This window comes from Carassius carassius, chromosome 27 (genome assembly GCF_963082965.1).
Source record: "Carassius carassius chromosome 27, fCarCar2.1, whole genome shotgun sequence".
Lineage (NCBI taxonomy): Eukaryota > Metazoa > Chordata > Actinopteri > Cypriniformes > Cyprinidae > Carassius > Carassius carassius.
In genome coordinates this window covers 20,622,875-20,647,022 of record NC_081781.1, presented here as the reverse complement: position 1 = coordinate 20,647,022, position 24,148 = coordinate 20,622,875, and the positions used below count along the sequence as shown (strand labels likewise).

The window sequence follows — 24,148 nt, the reverse complement described above, 5'->3', positions numbered from 1 at the left end:
TGCGTGAAAATCCCAGTAACTGAGCAGGTTGTGAAATACTCAGACCGGCCCGTCTGGCACCAACAACCATGCCACGCTGAAAATTGCTTAAATCACCTTTCTTTCCCATTCTGACATTCAGTTTGGAGTTCAGGAGATTGTCTTGACCAGGACCACAGCCCTAAATGCATTGAAGCAACTGCCATGTGATTGGTTGATTAGATAATTGCATTAATGAGAAATTGAACAGGTGTTCATAATAATCTTTTAGGTGAGTGTATATAAATAGATTAGAAGTAAATATTGAAAAAGCAAGGTTCCACATTTACGGTATGTCATCTATTGTTCTGCTCCTACACAACAACAAGCTCTGATTGATTTACACTCAGCGTTTGATATTATTCAAGCAAGGTTTTTTACTTTAAAGTTGGTCTTAAATGTTGAGAAATCTAAATTTAAGTGGTTATTAAAATTCTAGAAATTCTTTAGATAGTTCTGTCGTTCTCCGAACTCTGCAAGGGAAACAGATTGATTTAGTCTCAGAGTATAAGTACCTGGGCATCATAATTGATGACAAACTTCGTTTTAACTCACATATTAATCATCTGAGACAAAAGTTAAAGAAAAGGTTAGGATTTTACTTTATAAATAAGTCTTGCTTTTCATTTAATGCAAGAAAGAAGCTTGTGTCTAGAACTTTTTTTTACCGATTCTTGACTACGGGGATGTAGTATACCAGCATGCCTCTTCTTAACTTCTTGCCTCCTTTGGAAGCTGTGTATCACGGTGCCTTAAGATTTATAATGGATTGTACATTTTCTACACATCATTGTACATTTATATACTAGAGTTTTCTGGTCTTCACTTGCTGTTCGAAGGATAATGCATTGGTACTTATTGATTTACAAAGCAATTATGGGTTTCTCGCCATCCTATCTCTGTTTGCTTCAACAAAAAGTAGTTGGTAACCACTCATTGCGTTCCCAGTCTTATTATCATCTTCATGTACCCACAGCTCGAACTAATCTAGGTAAAACTAGAGTAAATCTGGTAAAAAAAAAAAAGGTAAATCAGTTGGTGCCTTTTAGTAAATTTAAAACACTTTTGCGTGCTGTGGAAAATGATTTAATGATATGCAAATGCTTCTAGTGCTGTATTTTACTGATATCTTACTGTTGTGATGCATTGTTGTTTGTCATATGTGTTTTAATATAACTGGGCCGCCAATCTTGGCCAGGACAGTCCTGTAAAAGAGATTCTTAATCTCAGTGAGGTTCTCTCCTGGCTAAATAAAGGCAAAGAAGAATGAACAATAGAAAGGATATAACATCTTTTTTTCCTCACTAAATATGTTCTAGAACCTTCTTTGAGAAACGTGGGAGGCTGGTTTCTGAATCAGATGCATCCATATGCACGTGTTACCAATGAACGCTTCTTTGTCATTAGGGAAAGAACGAAAAAGTGAATGAATGAGGGAGAGAATGCAAGAAACAGCAGTGCAAACACTCCCTGCATGCCATTAATAATGAGAAACACAAACAGTAGATGATATAACTGTAATACGGAGTAACATCCCCCCTGCACAGAGGGCAGATGAACAAACAGGAGGTGTCACAGGAACATCCTGAAGATTTATGACTCTGAATTCCCCATGTATCTATACTCAGACCTGCTCTCTGTCTCTCTCTTTCTCACTCACACACACACACACACACACACACACACATATACACACACACACGTTTACTAAGAAAACCAAATGGGGACACACCATAAACCATTTCTATATAAAACCAGTTGTAAGTACTATGGCTAATGATAACTTCGAGCCATTACTAATTTAAATTAATTGTGAAAATGAAAGCTGCAGATGTACTGTGATTTTTATAAACAAAGCATTTATTTAAAAGACTATAAGGATGGAGTACATTAGAAACCGTTTATGAGCAGCACATTAGGGCTTTGATTTGAGCCAGAGCCTGATGAGGATTGGCTGAATCTGTTTGGATAGAGAACAGTACTCAGTCTTGGTGTTTTGCACGCTTGGTCTCCGGTGTGTCGTTGAGCTTGGAGAAGTTTTCCGACAAGGCTGCCAGGGCACGGTACCGATGGGAGATGCTGTTCTTCACTTCTTTAGGGAGCTCCGCATAACTTCCACAGAAACAAAGCACAGAGGAATGAGAAAAACAAAATCACTATGAAAATAAAAGTGCTAATTTTATCTGACAAATTAATTTGCCATTCATTTTCAACTATTGTTGACAAATTTACTCTATGCTTTTGTTTTCTTGTCTGAGCATGAGTACAGCACTTTTTTTTTATAAAGCATTTTACAACATTCTTATAATTTGATAACATGGACAGTAGGAAAAGTCTTTCATAAATATTTGTAGATTTGGTTAGATCTGCTGTCTGTAACTATTTTTGTGTTCAAAATTTCCAAACTTTATATAATAAACGAGTACACAATGAATCCATCTTCCAAACCGTGTTTTTGGCCTGTCCTGAATCCTTACGGTACACCTATAATAAGTGTTTATATTCTGACAATTTTAGACCGTTTCGGGTAGGTACTGCAGCGGAGTAACCCAGTACCTTTGTGATTAGTCATAGACATAAACAGAGAGAAGTAGCTCCGGCTACAATGTTCTTCCGCAAGACGCACGGAGTTCCGCCAGAGCGTCAAAAGTTAAGGCTTTTCAAAAGGATTTACTTTTACCAATACTGCCACCTACTGGTGAACCTGAGAAACACAAATGCAAAGTTATGAGAAGAAGATACTCACGTTTTTTCATAGCCATCGGGCTGAAAACAAGGATCCCACCCAAAATCCCTCGGGCCCCTGGGCTCAACAATACGGCCCTGAAAAAAATTATTAGAAATGTTGGAGGTAGCAATCAAAACCTGCATGCTATAGTGATCAATGTCACACATTTATATATATTACCTGTTAAAACTTTGTGGTCAGAAAGATTTAAAAAAAAAAAATAAATAAAATAAAAATGCTTTCATTCAGCAAGGATGCATTAAATTGATCAAAAGAGACATTTATAGTGTTTTGATTTAGATTTCAAATTAATGTTGCTCTTTTGAACTTTCAATTCATTAAAAAATTCTGGAAAGAAATTTGTCACACGGTAGTTTCCACAAAAATATTAAGAAGCACAACTGTTGTAACAATTGATTATAACAACATTGTGACAATGATAATCATAATAAATGTTTTAGAGCAGCAAATCAGCATATTTGAATGATTTCTGAAGGATCATGTGATACTGATGACTGATGTTATGATGCTTTGCATCACAGAAATATATTACATTTAAAATATATTAAAGTGAAAAACTTTAAATATTAGTCTTTTAAAATTGCAATATTTAACAGTAATACTGGTTTTACTATATTTTCAATCAAATAAATGCATCCCTAGTGAGCATGGCACACTTATTTCAAAAACATTAATACATTTTACTGACCCTTATCTTTTGAGAGGTAGTGTACAATACACATTTGTGGTACTTATATACCATACATCTGGATTCAGTTTATTGATTGAATGATAGTAAAGACAGAAAATGATCAGAAAAAAAGAGAAGGCAAACAATGCCTGTATGGGCACTAAAGCTCAATGTAAAAACCACTGCATCACGAGAGTTGATAAACATGCTCACCTCAGTTCTTCCTCTGAACAGCTGCACTGGCTCATCTTTTCCAGCACAGAAAGCAAATGTACACAGAGCCCAGGCAGATTTATCCTCAAAACCGGCTAGCAATTTATACAACCCTACAAACATATACAAAACAGCTCAATTTTCAGATTTTCCTATTTTTGCCTATGCCTATGAAGATGACTTTTTAAGAAATAAAGCTAAAATATAAATAACATAAAATAACAGTATTCAGTGTTAAATATAAACTAAATGAAAACCAAATGTTGACTTGGCAGCTATTGAAAATTTAGTTTAGTTTAAGCACTAAGATTACCAACTCAAAAAGAATAAAAACTAAAACTGAACTTAACTAAAACCTCATAAAAATGGCTGAAAATTACAGTATTCAGTAGTAACCTACATTTCTGTTAAAGTGCCTTACCCTCTGGCTTCAGTTTATCCAAGAACCATTTTCTGTGAAGAGTGAAAAAACATTAAATCATACAATGCACTGTTTAACATACTTACACCTTACCACTGTTTTATATTTACAGAATTTAAAGGAGCCAGACTCACATGTAAGGTCCTGGTAGTCCTCCTAGAGCCCTGAAGCACAGACAGGTGTCCTCTACCAGCACTGGCCCATCCACCTTCACACAAACCCATAACATCATGTTTGAGGCATCAACCAAGGAAACCAAAGTAAAAAAGGTGTGCAATATACAAACCTGCCTTGCAGCTTCTTGACACTTCTGTATAGAAATATCATCTGGTTCCCCTTGATATTCAGGCACTGCAAGAGACGACATAAACACATTACAAATACAGCAACAGCATGCTTGATATTTTAAGTCAACAAAGCAGAAGAATAATAGCCAAGTACTTACAGTCAATCTTCTCAGAAACCAGTTTGTAGGGAAATTTGTCACCAAGGATCTGAATTACCTGTTTGAACAAGACATTATTAGATTGATAGACAGATTCTACAACTAAGATCATTTTAGGGCTGCAAAAAGATTAATTGCGATTAATCATATTCAAAATAAGTTTGTGTTTACATTTTATAAATTATATACAAGTGTAAATATGTGTGTGTGTGTGTGTGTGTGTGTGTGTGTGTGTATGTGTATATATTATATGTATGCACAAACACATATAGTATGTAATCAAAGGTTTATTTTCTATGCAATTAATCATGATTAATTGTTTTGCAGCACTAAATAATTGTAATCTTTTTGATAACATAATATTACTCTGTTCACATTTTGTCATATTTTATTTTAACCCACATTTTGACCCATTCCAGTCTGTTTTTAAACAAATTTTGTTTTTAACATTTAAATTGTATTGTCAGTTGTTAGATAATTACAAGTTCATGGTATCAATCTGCATTTAGACAAGCCCCAAATTCGGATATTAGGGTTGCAAAATTGCAAAGCTCATTGAAAATTATTTTAAGTACCATACAGACCAAATAAATATTATCAAATAAATAAATAAATAATAATTCAGGCCGTGTTTTGTAGCCCATTTATTAAAATAGCTCAAACGTGTGCATGAAGTCAACTTGAATCTAAAAATCATCTTTCAGACTATATAACCAGCTAGGCGTTTATTTAGGAGTGAGAAGTGATTACTGGACAATTCACTTATTTATAAAGCTTCTCAAAACAAATCTTACAGTACGGCGTGTGAGGAAAGACTATTCATTCAATGCAAGTCAAGAGACTTTTTCACATTTTGTTTTAAATTGGATAGTTTGTGGCTGAATCGATATTTGTAAACACGCCGCACTCCCACCTCTTCCAGTTTTTTCGCGTTCCCGGTAACGAAGACCACAGCTCTGCCGGTGGGTGCTGCCATGCTTCAGCCGGTGTCGGTCATACAACAACTCACTGTCGGAAGTTCACTGTAAAACACTCGGCTCCGTCACCCACTAACCAATCGTATTCATTGAGCAAAAACATCCACCAATCAGGGAACCGCAGTCCACCGGATTCTAGACACGCCCTCCTCACACACTGACCAATCGCTGGCTGCTCAGCGCCGTCCTTCTGTAAAATCACTCCGAGTGGAAAGTGCAAAACGTGTGAGAGCGTCATTACTTGTCGACAACGACTGTAGAATAGAAATCATTTCACCAGTATATGCACATTAAAGTACTTAGTAAATTAATTTTATCAGCCTGGGAAAAGGTTATAATTCATCTGATCAATCTGAATTGAGCTTAATGGAGTAGGAGGATCTGACCCATAAGCATGAGTTCGCTGCCTCGCACCACAGAGGAGTTCAGCTCCGCGGTTTACTGGGAGCGCTTTTTCCGGAAAAGACGAGAGAGAATGCTTTCGAGTGGTACGGAGACTACAACTCCCTCTGCTGTGCACTGCATAAATAATTTCTGAAGGATCATGTGACACTGAAGACTGAAGTTATGATGATAATTTGTAACTTTTTTTTTACTGTTTTTTTTTTTACTGTTTTTGTCAGATGTCAACCTGTAACTTTTGATTAAAACGTATATTATTTCATAATTTCTTTAATTTCTAATTTCCTTAAATTTGGAAGAATTGTAATTGTTGATCTGTTCAATGCAATTGTCAAATGTTTCAGATGTACAGATGCTGTAAAAGTACCATATATATATATATATATATATATGATTAAAGTGGTTCAAACTATTTTCGAAGCCAGTTTTGTGAACTAGAACAACTAGAACAACTGATTCATTGATAATCTGATTCTACACATTGATTCTTTTGATAATTCTGTAATTCCTTCAGGAGCATGTTTAGAAGAGCTAGGATATCAGGGATATTTTCAGTAAAAAAATGACTGAACAATTTTTTAAATAGCCAATAAAAACTGATACATAAAAATAATAATAAACATCTTGTAGATTGAGTTATGTGAACTTCTAATTATAATTATAACTCTTGTTCTCTGCTGCAGGTGTTGGTGGTGGGCTGTGATAACTCTGAGCTGATTGAGCAGTTCTATGATGTTGGCTAACATCAGTTAATCAACATTGACATCAGCGAGACGGTGGTGGCACACATGAACCGGAGGAACGCAGAGCACCGTCCTGACCTGATATTCCAGCAGCTGGATGCCACCCAGACAGGCTTTGAGAGCGGGAGCTTTCAGGTGGCTCTGGATAAGGGCACGCTTGATGCCATGGCTTCAGAAGAGAACGGTGCACTTGCAGGCAGGATGCTGGCAGAAGTTGGCAGAGGTTTGGCTGTGGGGGGCTGGTATGTCTGCATAACTTTAGCGCAGGAGCATGTCATAAAGCTGGCTGTGGAACATTTCGCCCAGGGCTTGGCTGTAAGAATTCACTGTCTTAGCGGACAGCAGAAGGAAGAATCTGATTCCTCCTTCGTCCTCCCTGTATTCATTCTGGTCTGCACCAAATTCCGCCAATCGCCTCTGTTTGCAGTGCTTGAGTTGTGTCAGGGGGAGGATGGCGCTCCTGTTAGACTTGCGTCAGTACCAGAGCTGTTGTCCGCTGTGAAGGAGAGACAGGCCTACAATCTATTTCGGAAGTAAAAGTCCCATTCATTTTCTCCATAGCAGAACTGATTTTAATGGTGACTTCTAAACCATTCAAAACCGTTTTACTATGAGCTACAAGGTTTTTAATCAGTGGCATATGCTTTCAACTTATTTTTTAAATAATTATGTTTATCAAGTCCATGGTGGAACACTACATCACCCATGATACTCTCATTTAAATTTTTAGGGAATTGAAATATGCAAATCATGCCAGAAGAATGTTTTAGTAATTTGCAAGACTTCATCAGATTGTAGCCCTTTCCCAGTTTTGTACTTTTTTTGTGCATTATTGCCCAGTTTTCAAATACTTCTTTGATTCTACTAATCAATTTGTAATATTGTGATTCATCTTGGTAACTTGTTGGATTGGCTCATGGCTTTTAACTTTTAAATGAAGAATGTGTGCAGGAACTGTTGCACACTATTACAAATATCTATGGAATTCTTGAATCTGATTGTCTAACTGCAGAATTAAAGGGGTATTTCACCCAAAAATGACAATTCTGTCATTAATTACTCACACTCATGTCGTTCTAAACCTCTTTGTTCATCTTCCGAACACAAAGTAAGATATTTTTTGTTGAAATTCAAGAGCTTTTTAATTGTTCAAAGCCCAGAAAAGTAGTAAGTACATTGTTCGTTAAAATAGTCCATGTGACCTCAGTGGTTCAACTGTAATCTTATGAAGCTCTGTGAATTTTTGTATGGAAAGAAAACTAAAATAATGTGTTTATTCAACAGTTTCTTCTCTTCCGTGTCAGTCTTCAATGGTATTAACAAGAATACTATGACACATTAAAAAAAAAAAATTATAATATAACAGATATAATGAAATGTTATAATATTTGTATTTTTTTATATATATTTTTTTCTGAAAGGGTCTATAATACAATTAAAAAATTTCCAATAAGATTTGTATTTTTGTTAGTTCCTCAGTGTCATGAATCTGATTGGTTATATGGCTCGACTGAGGGTCGGACTCAATTCAGACGCCTGGTCATTGTGGCGATGCATCGAGATCAGGAGTATGAGGACATGCAGGCTGTCCAATCAGAGCTCTCTCCAATGGTGATGGAGCTTACACCTCCTGGAATGCCAGGAGGAATAATTCCCAGCTGGTGCAGTCAGAGAGACTCCGGTCTGCCGCCACAGGTGTGGTACCGCTTCAATTCTGCAATGTTTATAGAACAACTGGAGATTTATTTCAGTGTTTGGTAGCTTCTTCTGCTCATAAAAAAGTATCCAAACCATCTGTTTCTGATGCCCCTGCTTTAACGGGTGTTAAAGATCGCATTGTGGACAGAGGTTTTCTCTGCTGTACACACCATGAAGTTATGGTGGCGGGTTTAGCCATGCTAGGAATGGATGCAATCAATAATAAAGGTAAGTGTGCTAGCATTAAAAAGCCAAGTGGAGGTTTAAAGCATTTACATTCAAAAGGGATGATATCATTTAATTTTTCAATTAAAGATGATTTATGTACTTCAAATACTATAGTCATGTCCTGGTTTGGAGTTTCCTAAGGCTGTATTTATTTCATCAAACATACAGAAAACCCCCCCTGAAATATTGTTTACTTTTATGCAAATTAAAATATATAACAGTTTTCTATTTGAATATTGTCACAATATAAAAACTTCATAATCACGGGAAGAAGGAGGCGGGAACCAGCGGACATTTAAATGAAACTTTAATAACAAAATAAACACAAAACAGCGCGACAGCCCCTCATGGACGACTGCCGCGCACAAACAAAACCAAACACAAAATAAAGCCCAGGCCTGGTCCTCTCTCGTCCTCCACTGTCGTCGCTCCTCTTTTGTATCCTTCTGATCTCCTCCGTGGGACTCGAGACCGGTCAGTGGAGCAGTTGTCGCTCATTTCCCAATCGCTCCACCGGCCTCGCTCCGTTCCCACGGCTCTCGGCCCTGCCCCACTCGCCACAAATATATTTTATAGATTTTTATAGAAATAGATTTTTTTTGTTGTTGCCTGGAATGGTAAAATGTTGCTTAATATTTTTTGGGGAAACCATTTTTGTTCAAGATTCCTTAATATATAGAAAATTAAGCACAGCATTTATTTGAAATAGAGCTATTCTGTGACATTATGGATGTCACTTTTGATCAGTTTAATTTGGCCTTGAATATAAATATTAATTTATTTCAATAAATAAACAAAAAAATAAAAATCTTACTAACTCCAAAACCTTTTGAAAGTTGTTTAACATATTAATTAATACAATTACAACTATTAATTTATTAAAGAGTGTAAACGCTGTGGCTCTTTAAATCAACATGTATCATGTTTACAGTTCTATTTGCAATTGTACTGCTTCTAGTACCAAAAAATAGTTAATGTCCCCCAAAAATAGGTTATAATGTAATCACGTTCATATAATGTACTGTTAGTTATTTAATGGAACAAAGAAGTTGGAATTTGGAAACAATTGTTATGCAGCTGATGTCATGTAACATCAGTTCATAATGACCATGGGCTGTCAAAAACATCCTCATAAATGTTTGTAGTGTATGTGTTATATTGCAAAGATATGATTTGTTTATGGAACGGACAGAAAAGTCAAAATTTCACCCTTCCCTAAATCTTACATCTACAGTAGACCGTATAGTGGCTCGATTAATCTTTAAAAGATTGCGATCTTGATTTAAACACCCTCACAATCTTATTCCTACATAACAATGATTCAGCAGTGTGTATGAAACCTTTGAAAAATACAATCACAGCAGAACCAATAAATCTGTGTTTGCACTGCTGCGGACCCAGAGAGAACAGTTGTCATGTACAGGTATGAAACAGCTTCACAAACAGCTGAAGCACACAGTTTGGTTATTTCTGTTACAAAAAACATGGAATTCACAGAAGAACTATGATTTTTTTAAATTTGGTTATAAACACATACCCAACTACAAATATAGAATGTATCAATACATCGTTTTGCCAGTAGATGACGACAAGTGGCTGATTAAAAAAAGTATTTGTTAATGATTTGTTCATTTAATGATTTGTTAAAAAAAGCTAATTCAGTCATGTTAAGTCCTTATGAGTAAGTCATTAAATCATGCATTTAAACATAAATTTTAAAAATAATTCTAGAATAGACAGCAGCAGTTAACATTTTGTCAGAACTTCTCGTAAATTGCGTTATATTGTTGTAGTTCTCTGTTCAGACTCATGATCTTTTTTTAACCAAAAAATAAATTAATAATCGTGATTCTGCATTCAGCCAGAGTCATGCAGCTCTACTAGCATGTATCCAGAATCGTCTAAATGGCGCAGCATGTTCGGTAACATTGAACACTATAATGTTGATCTACTATTGATGTTGATTTCACAAAAAATCTATTCTAAATAGTCTGTCACATGTTTTCCGACAGATCACCCAGTGTCTTTCTTATTGGTGGGACTGGGTGGCAATATGATTTTTTTGGGTTGTTTTTAGGTCATTTTAAGTTTTGTCTTAATGATTTTAAGTCATAGTACCTTTTTAAAGTTTGCTGATGCTCTTTGAAAAAAGAAAAAAAGCTGGCGAGTACTTTATTGTCATAAAAATGTGGCAATCTCATTTATCTGTGTACATAATGCGTAGGAGAATCGTGATATCTATTGGTCATCTGTCTTATGTGGAAGAGATAGTGGAATTTATGTTTTTCGCTACCAGATGAGCTACTAAGTTGCTGTATCTACAGTATAATTCTTTTTCTGCACTTATATAGGAGGGCATTCTTTTGATGTCATCATGTTAGACGTTGATAGCAAAGACTCCACCCTGGGCATGAGCTGCCCTCCACCTGCCTTTGTAGAAACATCACTTCTGATGAAAGTTTACAGCTTATCAACCCCTCGAGGTAAACACTGAAAGTTGAATGGTTCAGTTTTGATACTTTTTCTTTGAAAGTTCTGATGCTGAGATATTTTGTATATTGTACATTTGGCTTTTCCCCCAATGATCACTGTTCTTTTGTTTCCCCCACAGGGCTGTTCATGTTGAACTTAGTGTGTCGTGACTTGGCACTCAGGACGTCAGTTGTTGAACGTGTTCAAGCCGTGTTTCCGTGTGTGTTCTCTCGTGGAATCGAGGGTGAAGTCAATGAGGTGCTGCTGTGCTGCAGAAGTTCAGGAGAGGGACACAAACCTCACAACATTCCACAAACATTACAGCAGACAGCAAGAGACTTACAGAAGACACTATGTGCCAACACCCAGACTGCACCATGTGTGCCTCAAAAAGACAGTACTGCAATGCTGAATGACCTGAAAGTCAGCTAAAGATTGGAAAACATTTTTTTTATCAAATTAACATCTGGTTTCACTTGGCAAAATGTGCATCATTTTCATGGTTAAGAAATTAACTTAGTTGCATTCTTATGTCACAACACCTTTGACAAAATGGCATACAGCCTGGCTCATATTTCATCTTATTCCAGAAAAAAACAAAACACAATGTCTACTTGGAAAGGAAGAGATTGTCTGAATGACATTAAAAGCAACTATCACAATTTGTTTTGACATTGTGTAGTATTTAGGGAAAATTCCATCTGAAATAAATGAAAGTCTTCTTTTCCTGCCCTTTGAAAGAACACCGCAAAATTATGTCAAATGCATTAAGCATATACTGTGTGAATATTAAAATATAACAATCTTTATCATTGATGATCTATATCAAAATGGAAAGATCTATCATCGCCATTGCACTTTATGGTACAAATGATGGCAATATGTTCAGATAAAATTAAGTGTAAGGGTCAGTACCTGTAAAGAATTTGGAGGTGAACATTTTCATTTCAGAAACTGCTGCTAAATTTGACAAATGATTACAAATAAACAACTGCACATAACATTACATTTTGAGGTAGAAAGACTGAAATACTATTTTCTTGTAAAATAATATTTACGTAAAATCTCCAATAATGATAATTTACAGTTTGCGTTATATCTTGCTGGGCTGTTTTAAGTTTAAACAACCTTAAAAACTAAATTTAAAAGAAAATACTGTTGTCTCAATTCTTTCATCAAACAATAAGAGTGAATCAGGGTAATGGTCCTGAAACAAATAAAACCAAAATAATAATAAAGTTACTGACAATAAATATCAGTTTTTATATTACTGTTGTAAAGTTAAATGCACTGTAGACTTCACACAGAAGCAAACTATCTGGCAACCCTGTAGTGGCTGTGCAGTGTTATTTTTACTGGATGAAATGAGGGTGGGGTGGATGTCATGCACTGTAGTGTTGGCGGGTCATAAAAACAAATTAAATAATAAACATATAGTAGCTATTCTATTTTGCTTGTAAATTATGGAAACAATTCTAATTTTATATATAATTTAGCTTTGTTTATACCATGGTATTGTATTTATTCTATCGGATTTACCTGCCGCTGTTGAAATCGTTCAGACTGTGGAAGAACAGTGCCACTAGTAGACTCACCTATGTCACTTTTTACTTTTTCAAATGACTTCCAATTTTTTATTTTATTTTTGTATCTCATTCAGCTGTGTGCATTACATAATAATAATAATAATAATAATAATAATAATAAAATAAATAAAAATATAACCAAATCTGTACCTCGAGATTCTGATCAGAGGAGTGGCGTCTGCGCGAGCACGCGCACGCGCACTCCACGAGCGGACAGTCGCTGTCAGGTCTCGATCATAAGTTGAAGTTCAGGACAGACGAGCGGATAAAACAGTCGACTTCCACTGGAGATAGTCCATGTGGTTTCTTTATATGCCGCCTTATAGTTTATTTGGGCTCGTCGTAAAGTGTGTGTGTGCTTTTAAGTTAACGTAAGTCGCTGCTGCTCTCGAGCGCCGTTACTCTCAACTGCTGCGTCTGTCAGGACCAAGCGCTCGGAAAAACTCACATAAGGTAATTAAACTGTGATTTACAAACGAAACTGGTTAGTATGTTCAATACGTTTACTTTGTAAAGAAAATAAACTTTGTAATTTTAAGTTAGGCAGTATTATTTGAGTGGTTTTGCTTTAAAAGTCTATGTATGGGGGGCAAAAACAAAACCACAACAATAAAAACCTTCCTTTATTTGAAGTTTTCACGTTGTTTTCTCTTTCTCTCTCTCTCTCTCTCTCTCTCTCTCTCTCTCTCTCTCTCTCTCTCTCTCTCTCTCTCTCTCTCTCTCAGTTTTAATGTATATTTTAATATATCACAGGAGAACTGTCCGCTGCGTCCGGTGGTTCGCGCGCCGGCAGCATCCTCGCGGCTCCGTAACCATGGGCAACCGGGGGATGGAGGAGCTGATCCCGCTGGTGAACCGGCTGCAGGACGCCTTTAGCGCCATCGGACAGAGCTGCGACCTGGACCTGCCGCAGATCGCGGTGGTCGGGGGTCAGAGCGCAGGAAAGAGCTCCGTCCTGGAAAATTTCGTGGGCAGGTATGACACCATCATAAACAGGCACTGCAGTTGATTATTTTTAACAGTTCAGTTCAACAGACCAGAGGTGTGCTAAGATTTTATTAATGTCATGATTACTGGTCAAACAGACCATGTGTTTTTAATAACAGCACAATGTCAAAAGCCTGCCTGATCGAGATATCAGGGTGACTGAGGGCTGATTATAGACCAATCAGCATTCTAAAAGAGATAAAAAATATTACATGGCCATGTGGACATAGTTATTGGTCTTTGGTGATAAACTCTCGGCTAGTGATGTTGAATTGAGTCACTTCTCTGCAGAGGCACTGAACTGTATCACTGAAGCAGGTGCAGATGGTCTCATCTGTAGTCGGGAGCAGTCACTACCTCTTCCTCCATCTGTCTAATGGCCTGCCAAGCCAAGGTCCGTGAGCCATGCAGAATCTGAAGACTGACTTCATGTTCTCTGGACAATACGGATCATTAAAACAAGCTGGCAACTTATTTTTTCTTATTTTCAAGAATATTTGTTTTCTGAATCTGGTCGGTCACTTATTAGGTGTGACGTATTTTTCCATAATTTATCCTATATTTTTTAAAGGAAGCCATTTGAAAAATGTCAATTTTCTTTGATCTCTTGAGAAAGCCTGATGTACTATGAAAGCATCTGCAACTTTCTGAACTCAAAACATGTGGTTATATACAAAAATTGACTGTTTTTGGCAAATAAACTTAAAACTAATAGTGTTTAAAGAGCTCAAAGTAAGTGTAAAATTAAAACACACACGTGTTCCCACTTAAAGTTAGGTGTGTTTAACTGCTGTGTAGATAATTAAAATTAAGGTGTTTGTTTGCTATTATGGTTAGGTTTAAGCGTGGGTTAAGGTGTAGGGGTAGGGTCAACAGTGTAATGATATAATATACTGTATATATATATATATATATATATATATATATATATATATATATATATATATATATATATATATATATATATATATATATATTCCCTCAAAAACACAATAAAGGATCATGTGACACTGAAGACTAGAGTAACTGCTGCTGAAATTCAGCTTTGCCATCATAGGAATAAATTGCATTTGAAAAAATGTTTGAAATAGAAAACAATTTAATTTGTTATAATAATTACAATGTTACTATTTTACTTTATTTTTTTATCAAATAAATGTAGCTTTAGTGAGCATAAGAGACTTCCTTTAAAACATAAAAAAGGAAATCTTCATTATGCCAAAATGTTAAAGTTTTTTTATTGTATGACCCCTTTAAGAATCCCTGTAAGGCACACAGCTTCAAGTCTTTAGTAATCTTTTCTTTTCTCAGCGAAAGAGGAGCTCACAGGATCTTCTCTTTACATGCTGATTTCCGCATGGAAAGACTGGGCCTGTCCAACAGGAAGCTGTGATTGTTAGTGGAAGCTATTGTTTGCTCAGTGCAAATCAGTTTGGTGAGCTGAAGTGAAGTGTATATTGCCTGCTTAAGACAAGTGTGTCGGACTGAGATCAAGCTGCTTGCTTATCTGAGAGGGAGGCACTCAAGCGCTCTGACCATCATCCTAAAATCTCGGTCAGTGGGTTGAGGCAACATGCTTCAGGCAGTTACCGAAGACCCAGTTTAGTTTTTTGATAGACAGGCTGTTATTTTTTTATTGATTCTCTTACATTCTTGATAGCTTATTATATAGAACAATTTATGTTGACCAAAGATCTTAAGTTATCTTGGAGCAATTACACATATACTGTATATCAAAATGTAATCTCTGAAACACACTAAGATGTGATGCACATATTTATCTCTGAAGCTGTACTAATTTATAAGGATGATGTGTACGGTACACACTTGATGTCACATGATGACAGCTATAACCTGTGTGTCATCGCATTACAACTAATTACAGTTGGTAATGTAAATAGCCATTAATATGTGGAATTATACAAATGTCAAAACAGACTGAACCTACAGCACTTTGCAGGGAAAAGCAGGTTGTCAGCAAAGATTTAGAGTGTGTTCACACTTCTTCTTGTTTAGTTCTCTCTCAAAAAAGAATCTACCATTCATAACATTCAAAACAATGCTATGTACTGGGCTAAATGTGCTTACTATATGTTGTGTGTGCATATGGTGGTATTTTTACCAGTTGAGTACTCACAAAGAGCTTATGAAATGCATAAAGGTGTCAAAACAGCACCAGGAATTCCTCAGATGCACACACAAATGAAAATCTCCTGCAAGTATGGAGGTTTTGATGCCTAGTTCTGGACTGTGATGGGAAACATAGCTCCTATGAGGAGAAGAGACTGTTTTTGGTTAATTTAGATGTTCTGCATTTATTGGTCTGTGTTGCATTCATATTTTAGTTGAACTGCAGCAGAGTTTAAAAAGGCAGGCTCTCATAAGTCACATCACCTTAATTAAGTGATATGTGGAGAATTACAATTCTCAACTTATCCTCATTTTACTCAAACTGTATGTTTTCTTCCAAAGAACACGAAAGGAATTAGCTAGCTGAATGCACACGTTGCTTCTTCCTGTCTGTATATATATTATAAAATGACTTAAATTGCATTGAAGAAATACATTTTTTCAGCTCATGCATTGTCCTATGACCTTGGCATTTCTAGTTTCTATTTATTAAAAATATATATATATATTTCAATCAGTCCTTGCATTCCTTGGGACTCAAACCCATGACCTTTTCTAGTGTCATGTGCTATAATTTGAGCAATGCACAAGCAGTGCTATATTTTGTGTTCACAAACCATACGATAGATTTGTTTCCTTTGAATGAAATAATGTGGGAATGAAGTGGAATCATTTATGTACCAGAATGAACTTTCCTGGTGCAGTCATATGATGGCCTACTTAGAGCTCATGCACAGGAAATAATGAGTACACGTATCCATAGCAATGAGTTATATATGAATGGAGGAGAGCAGTGCACGCTCAGCCATCTGTTATCTCAGTATCACTGCAGTCAGTGGAACACCAGAGATGCCCGGAGAAATGGGTTAGTGAAATTAGATCTCACTGATAGTGGGAACATAGTGCTTGGGTTTAGTAGAGTAAGAAGTTGATTTTTACATGACCAGTAGAAGACATCTTAAAATAAAGAAATAAAATTCAGCTGATGGGTTTGGAAACTTTCTTTTGAGGAACTTCCCAGGTTCTCACACTGGTTTACATTACATTTGCATTTATAAATGTAGAAGAATCATTTATTAAGTGACTTAAAAAAGAGGAACACATCTAAGAGTAATGTAAGAAGTGGAGCAAGTTTAGAATAGCTGTATAAAATACCAAAAGTACTGAAGGGATAGTTCACCACAAAATGAATAGTCTGTCATTACTTTCTTGCCCTCTTATCTCTTAGACACAAATTAAGAAATTTTTAGTGAAACCTGAGTTCCCTTTCAGTCGGTCACTCTCGACACCACGTCGGTGACCGACGAATATGGGATATCGCTTCGATAGACCAATCTACTTCGAGTGTAAACTAAACGAGCCAATGCACATTGGCATGCAATTATTGCATCCAGCTGCCGCTGATCACTGCTTGAGTATAAGAAGGCAGCAGGTGCAATGCATTTCAGTTTTTCGATTCGGAGCCGAGCATTAGTATCGCTCTGCTCAACTGTGTCTGCTGTGAACTACGAGTTCAGCACGCTCTCGGAAGCTTCGTGTTTTGGCTAGACGGCGCTTCAGTGGCGGTCGTTCCTGTGTCGAGTGGATTGCACACTTCAGGCTGCACTACCACTGCTGTGTTGCAAACGGCCAATTCCCCTGTGAGCCTCAGCACTAAAAGAGCATTTCCGAAAGAGCAAATTTCTCTAAAAGAGCTTCACGGGTGCGTCTTTGTAAAGACGACGGATCGTCCTTATAAGGACGCCGTTTCACCCGTGTGTTTCTGGGTGCGGTCGTTACCTGGCAACGGGTGATGGTCACGATCGCTGCCTCACGTGTCTGGGCGTTGAGCACGCTGAGGTGGCTTTCGTGGATGAGTCATGTTCTCACTGCGGGAATATGACCATCTCGGAGCTGCGAACCAGGCTACCTTCAGGGGGGCGGAGTCCCGTTGCCACGGCCGCGATCTGGGGCTTGTTCTGGCGGCCGACAGATGAGAACCACTTCTGGCAGTAGCGCGGATGGTTTGAGGGTCACAGTTCGAGAGCGTCAACAAAGGCCCTACTCACGCACCCTCTGCCAACCCGTGGAACCAGGTGAGCCCTGCACCCCACACACTTGCACCACACTCCGGCCTGCCGACAAGTCGCCCGAGTTGGGTCCCTATGTTCCACCTCGCTGCCCCACTGCGGGTACGGCTGTGGTTCCACTGGTCCTGTTTTTACGGTTTTTAAGTGCCTGGTCAGCGCTACCCAGCCTGTCTGGGTGGCTTCTGCCAACCATCAGCCTCGGCTATGCAATTCAGGTCGCCCAGCATTCAGGTCCAAGCTCTGCGGTGTCCGCTTCACTACAGTGAAAGCGTCCGATGCCCCTGTCTTGCAAGAAGAGATCGCAGTCCTACTGGCGAAGGACGCGATAGAGCCGGTCCCTCTAGCCGATATGAGAACGGGGTTTTACAGCCCGTACTTCATTGTACCCGAGAAAGGCGGTGGGTTACGACCGATCTTGGATCTGCAAGTTTTGAATCGGGCCCTCCATCGGCTACCGTTCAAAATGTTGACACAGAAACGCATTTTCGGGTGCATCCGTCCCCAAGATTGGTTTGCAGCGATCAACCTGAAGGACGTGTACTTTCATGTGTCCATCCTTCCACGCCACAGACCTTTTCTGCGGTTTGCATTCAAAGGACTGGCATATCAGTACAAGGTCCTGCCCTGCGGGCTGTCCCGGTCTCCCCGTGTCTTCACGAAAGTCACGGAGGTAGCTCTCGTTCCTCTCAGAGAGCAGGGTGTTCGCATTCTCAACTACTTAGACGATTGGCTGATACTAGCACAGTCTCGAGATCAGTTGTGTAAGCACAGGGATGTGGTGCTCCGGCACCTGAGCCTGTTGGGCCTTCAGGTCAGCTGGGAAAAGAGCAAACTCTCGCCGTGGCAGAGGATCTCTTTTCTCGATATGGAGTTGGATTCGGATGAACAGACAGCACGCCTTACAGAGGAAGGTGTGCGGTCGGTGCTAGCCTGCTTGAATACGTTCAAGAGCAGGACAGCGGTCCCACTGAAACTCTTTCAGAGGCTCCTGGGGCATATGGCGGCCGCGGCGGCACTTACACCGCTCGGCCTATTACATATGAGGCGGCTCCAGCACTGGCTTTATGGCAGAGTCCTGAGGTGGGCGTGGAAGCGCGGCACTCACTGGGTCCAAGTTACACCGGCCTGTCGCCAAACCCTCACTCCGTGGTCAGATCTTGCATTTCTCTGGGCAGGGGTGCCCCTAGAGCAGATCTCCAGGCATTCTGTGGTTTACACGGATGCCTCCACCACCAGCTGGGGGGCCACGTACAACAGGCATGCAGTCTCAGGGGTTTAGATGGGCCCGCAGCTGCAATGGCACATCAATTGCCTAGAGTTGTTAGCAGCACACCTTGCCTTAAACCGTCTCAAAGGTCTCTTACGAGGCAAGCATGTGCTGGTCCGAATGGACAACACTGCGACTGTTGCGTACATCAACCGACAAGGTGGTCTGCGCTCTCGTTGCATGTCGCAACTCGCCCGCCATCTCCTCCTTTGGAGTCAGAAGGTTCTGAGGTCACTTCGTGCCATTCACATACCAGGCCTGCTCAGTCGTACAGCCGACGAGCTGTCTCAAGCAATGCTCCCGGGAGAATGGCGACTCCATCCCCTGACGGTCCAGCTGATTTGGAGGTTGTTCAGAGCCACTCAGGTAGACCTGTTTGCTTCTCCAGAGACCTCTCACTGCTAGTTGTTCTAATCCCTGACCAAGGAAACTCTCGGCACGGACGTACTGGCACACAGCTGGCCACGGGGCCTACACAAGTATTCGTTTCCCCCAGTGAGCCTTCCCGCACAGACACTGTGCAAAGTCCGGGAGGACGAGGAGCAAGTCTTGCTAGTAGCGCCGTATTAGCCCACGTCGACCTGGTTCCCTGAACTAGTGCTCCTTGCGACAGCCCCTCCTTGGCCAATTCCTCTGACGAAGGATCTACTTACTCAGAGATGGGGCACCATTTGGTACCCACGTCCAGACCTTTGAAAACTCCATGTCTGGTCCCTGGACGGGACGCTGAGGTTCTAGGTGACCTACCACAAGAGGTAGCAAACACCATCACTTCGGCAAGAGCACCGTCTACGAGACACGCTTACGCCTTGAAGTGGAACCTGTTCGTCGAGTGGTGTTCTTCTCGCCGAGAAGACCCCCGAAGATGTCCGATTGCGGTCATGCTGTCCTTTCTGAAGCAAGAGCTGGAGCGAAGGCTGTCTCCCTCCACCCTCAAAGTCCAGGTTGCTGCTATTGCTGCGTACCATGACCCCGTGAATGGGAAGTCTTTGGGTAAGCATGACCTCATCGTCAGGTTCCTTAGAGGGGCCAGGAGGTTAAATCCATCCCGCCCCCCGTGTATATCCTCTTGGGACCTGTCTCTAGTGCTTAAATCACTACAGCAGGGCCCATTCGAGCCTTTGCATTCAGTTGAGCTAAAGTTTCTTTCATTGAAAACTCTGCTCCTGCTTGCACTGGCCTCCATCAAGAGGGTAGGGGACCTGCATGCATTTTCAGTCGACGATTCGTGCCTAGAGTTTGGGCCGGCTGACTCCTAGGTATTCCTGAGGCCCCGGCCTGGCTACGTGCCCAAGGTTCCCACTACACCCTTCAAAGACCAAGTGGTGAACCTGCAAGCGCTGCCCCTGGAGGAGGCAGACCCAGCCCTGGCTTTGCATTGTCCCGTCTGAGCATTAAGGTGCTACGTAGACCGGACACAAAGCTTCAGGACCTCAGACCAGCTCTTTGTCTGTTACGGAGGCTGGCAGAAGGGGAGTGCCGTCTCTAAGCAGAGGATGGCCCACTGGATTGTGGATGCCATAACCCTGGCTTATCAGGCTCAAGATGTGCCCCGCCCGTTCAGGTTGCGAGCCCTCTCAACTAGAAGTGTTGCATCCTCCTGGGCGCTGGCTCGTGGCACCTCGCTGACAGATATTTGTAGAGCTGCGGGCTGGGTGACCCCTAACACATTCACTAGGTTCTATAGCCTTCGTGTAGAGTCGGTATCCTCCTGTGTTCTCACCTCAAATGGGTAGTGGCACTGAGAGGCCCCGGTTAGTGTCAGCTTGCTTAAACTGCTCCAGAGTGTCCGTACTGTAGACCCTGTTGAGATCCTCCATCACCCTAAGCAGCTGGACGCGGCGGAACGTCCAGTGCCAGACCTTCATGATGAATCCGTGAGAACCATGGAAGGGTGGGTTCCATATTGAGACCTAAGTGGTACTCGTATGTGTATAGTCCACGGTATAGCCTTAGAGCCTGTGTTTCCCCCGGCAGACTTCTGCCTTCCCAAGAGGGTTTTTAATCACCTCAAATTTCTCCGTATACTCCTAAATGGATGCTATATGTGTATTTGCCTCCGAGACCTCCTTCCGGAAGGATGGGGCTTCCGCAGCTTTCCCAGTGTTATCCAGTCTCACCCATTGAGGTAGTGCTTTGACAACGGTGAGTGGAGCTACTTGTTCTGAGCCCCGGCCTACACCTAATAGGGGCGCAGGCGGCTCGCACAGGGCACTGGAAGGGGCAGCACCCATGGCGCTTTGATAGGGATCCCATATTCGTCGGTCACCGACGTGGCGTTGAGAGTGACCGACTGAAAGGGAACGTCTCGGTTACGTATGGTAACCCTCGTTCCCTGAAGGAGGGAACGGAGACGCCATGTCCCGTCGCCATGGTTGCTGTACCGCCGCTGAGCTGCCGGGTCCCCGGCTCGGCTCCTCAGCGAAAAACTGGAATGCATTGCACCTGCTGCCTTCTTATACTCACGCAGTGATCTGCGGCAGCTGGATGCAATAATTGCATGCCAATGTGCATTGGCTCGTTTAGTTTACACTCGAAGTAGATTGGTCTATCGAAGCGATATCCCATATTCGTTGGTCACCGACGTGGCGTCTCCGTTCCCTCCTTCAGGGAACGAGGGTTACCTTACGTAACCGAGACGATTTTTGTCCCTCCGTTCAAAGTTCATTCCATCAAAACTTTGACACTTCAGAAAGGTTTAGAAAGAAATTGTAAAAGTAATCCACGAGTCAAGCAGTTAATCCAAGTCTTCTAAAGAGACACAATCCCTTTATATGATAAACAGATTTGATTTAGGCCTTTGTTCCTATAATCAGTGACCAATGCACATACATAAAACAAATCAAATATGGTAAATGACAGCACAACCGTATTTGCCTGTTTCGCTTAAACATGCTTGCTATGCTGGTTCTTGAGCATTCAAGCAATCACGTTTCAGCTTGTTTTGAGCATTAAGTTTTGCTGAAATGGACTCTCAGTGGAGGCGTAGAACTCTCTCAGTGTGATTAAAATATTGTTTAAACTATCCGCAATTATTTCTTAAAATGTTTATTTTAATCTGAAAATGCTCAGTTAAACACCCACTGAAATGTGTACGCATTCATACGAAGTTACACACAGGCAGTGCACAATTCTGCATTATTGTACATATCTGTTTACTACAGTAATGCCAGTTGGGTGGGAAAAGGACAGGATGAAATAAGCGGATGAAGAAGAAAGGAAAGAGAAGGGGGAGAAGACAAGGCTGAGAATTTGAGTCAAGAGGGGCTTTGTTGAGGGGGTTAGAAAAGGGAGGTCATGGTTAAGTATTGGGAATGACTGGGAATGTAAAGGACATTGTTGAAGAAGACTGAGCCATGTGTCAAACACACAGATGACTCACTGCCTGGGTTCAAGCTAAATACCACAGGCTGGCCTGCTAGTTCATAGTTTCTTGGCTAATATACAGATGAGTTACCCCCTTAAGTTCAATAATTAGTGGTTTGTTAAAATCTGTAACTCTACTGTAATTATAAGGAGTACTAATAGTCATACTTGCTTTAGCAAAAACCTCCAATTATTTGTAGTAGCCTACTAGCAATAGTGCTGCAGGGAAGACATACTTTTGTAGGCCAAATCTCAAAAATGATTTAGCACTTTAACGCTTGTCCTGAAGTCACTGTTTTTTTTTTGTTTTTGTTTTTTTAATGGGGTTTTGGTTAAAGGCCTGAAATAAGGCATGTGTTTTACAAAAGCTCAAGACATTTTCACATTTATTCTGCAACATAAAATACATCAGCAGGTCCACTTTGTGATTTTTTTTAAAAGCTTTTACCGGTCTTGAAAAAGACTGGAAAAAGCTTTATGTTTATAATTGCATTCTTGCCAACTATTCCGGCTTTCAGGAAAAATGTTTTAAAGGGTTTTAAAGAGTTAAAAATTCCACAAATTTTTATAGTGTATTTGGTTTTGCTAACTCAAGTTTGGCCTGCAAAGTACATCATCACTGCAACACTTTATACCGCAGATGGTTTTACCTGCATTTTGCCCTTCTCCCTGGATGCCTTTAACTAGGTCTAATCCAATGGGACTTCCCCTCTATTTTGGGCAATAGTTCTGTTTTAGATTTGAGCACACCCTATTTCCGCTATCATTTTCATTATCCAAGTGATTCATCTCAAGCCTGGGATTTATCAAACCAAATGGAAAGCACATTTTTCCATTGAAAAGGAAAACTATTCCCATCATTGTACTGTTGCCTCTTTCAAAATATATTGGATAAAGAAGAAAAATCAAAGTCAAATGGGTCCAAACCATGAATCAACCAGAAGCTAACAAATAGAGCTATGATGGTGTTTACACTTTTTGGTGTAATCATACTATGATTAGTTTATTTAGAGATATCTCTGCACTTTAAACAGAGGTAGAGTTGTATTTTTGTTTAATATTTTTTTTGATCACCCATAAAGAATATCAGTGATCCAGCTGCAGTTCCTCTACTGGGCTGTTTTATTTATAGACAGCACTCATGTCCTCTGCACATAGATGGTTAAAATCAACTGGGTCTGGTTTATGTATTCACTACTTTATGATTATGTAAAGCTAGATTGTCTCACAACTCTTTTGTAAATGTACAGGCCAATACAAGTTGTGTGTAATGTGCCATAAATATCAGAGTATGAGGGTCATGAAGGGTGGGACATGGTTTCTGGTTTCACATTAAGACTGGACTAGTGCAAGTATGCAGTGACAGAGTCTCTGGCACTGTGCCTCAGACAGGGACTGTGTCAGTGTATCACATGAGAGAAGTTTTATGTGTAGGACTTTTTAGTTTTTTTTTGAAAGGAGAGTTTTACTTTTGCATGTATCAGGATTCGTCTGTCTATTGTATGTTTTTTTTTATGTGTAATCTTTTTTGACATAATGGTCAATGCTATCTTTTCAGAGATTTCCTGCCTAGAGGCTCAGGAATTGTTACAAGGAGACCACTTGTCCTTCAGCTCATTAGTTCAACTTCAGGTATAAGTAATACACATATACTACTTTTTGTTTATAGGCTTTTACTAGACAACTAAAATATAACAACCAATCCAA

At 39.9% G+C, this 24,148-nt stretch overlaps 2 protein-coding genes and 1 pseudogene across 3 annotated transcripts in view; 2 read left to right on the top strand and 1 right to left on the bottom strand.

Annotated features, from left to right (window-relative positions):
• Positions 1-1,860: 1,860 nt before the first annotated feature.
• LOC132106980 (inosine triphosphate pyrophosphatase) lies at positions 1,861-5,574 on the bottom strand. The gene is made up of 8 exons (XM_059513103.1): positions 5,430-5,574; positions 4,517-4,574; positions 4,358-4,422; positions 4,206-4,279; positions 4,072-4,103; positions 3,651-3,763; positions 2,765-2,841; positions 1,861-2,130 (listed from the first exon to the last, which is right to left on the bottom strand). The coding sequence occupies exons 1-8, from the start codon at positions 5,490-5,492 to the stop codon at positions 2,001-2,003; spliced, it is 612 nt and encodes a 203-aa protein (XP_059369086.1). The 5' UTR covers positions 5,493-5,574; the 3' UTR covers positions 1,861-2,000.
• Positions 5,575-5,681: 107 nt separating this feature from the next.
• On the top strand, positions 5,682-11,468 carry LOC132107434 (eEF1A lysine and N-terminal methyltransferase-like; annotated as a pseudogene).
• Positions 11,469-12,570: 1,102 nt separating this feature from the next.
• Positions 12,571-24,148, top strand: part of LOC132106979 (dynamin-2-like) — a 50,176-nt gene continuing 38,598 nt past the window's right edge. For both annotated transcript variants that reach the window (XM_059513102.1, XM_059513101.1), the window contains exons 1-3: positions 12,571-13,075; positions 13,376-13,597; positions 24,000-24,073. In XM_059513102.1, the coding sequence (XP_059369085.1) occupies positions 13,437-13,597; positions 24,000-24,073 (235 nt within the window). In that variant the 5' untranslated portion in view covers positions 12,571-13,075; positions 13,376-13,436. The remainder of the gene's footprint in view (positions 13,076-13,375; positions 13,598-23,999; positions 24,074-24,148) is intronic.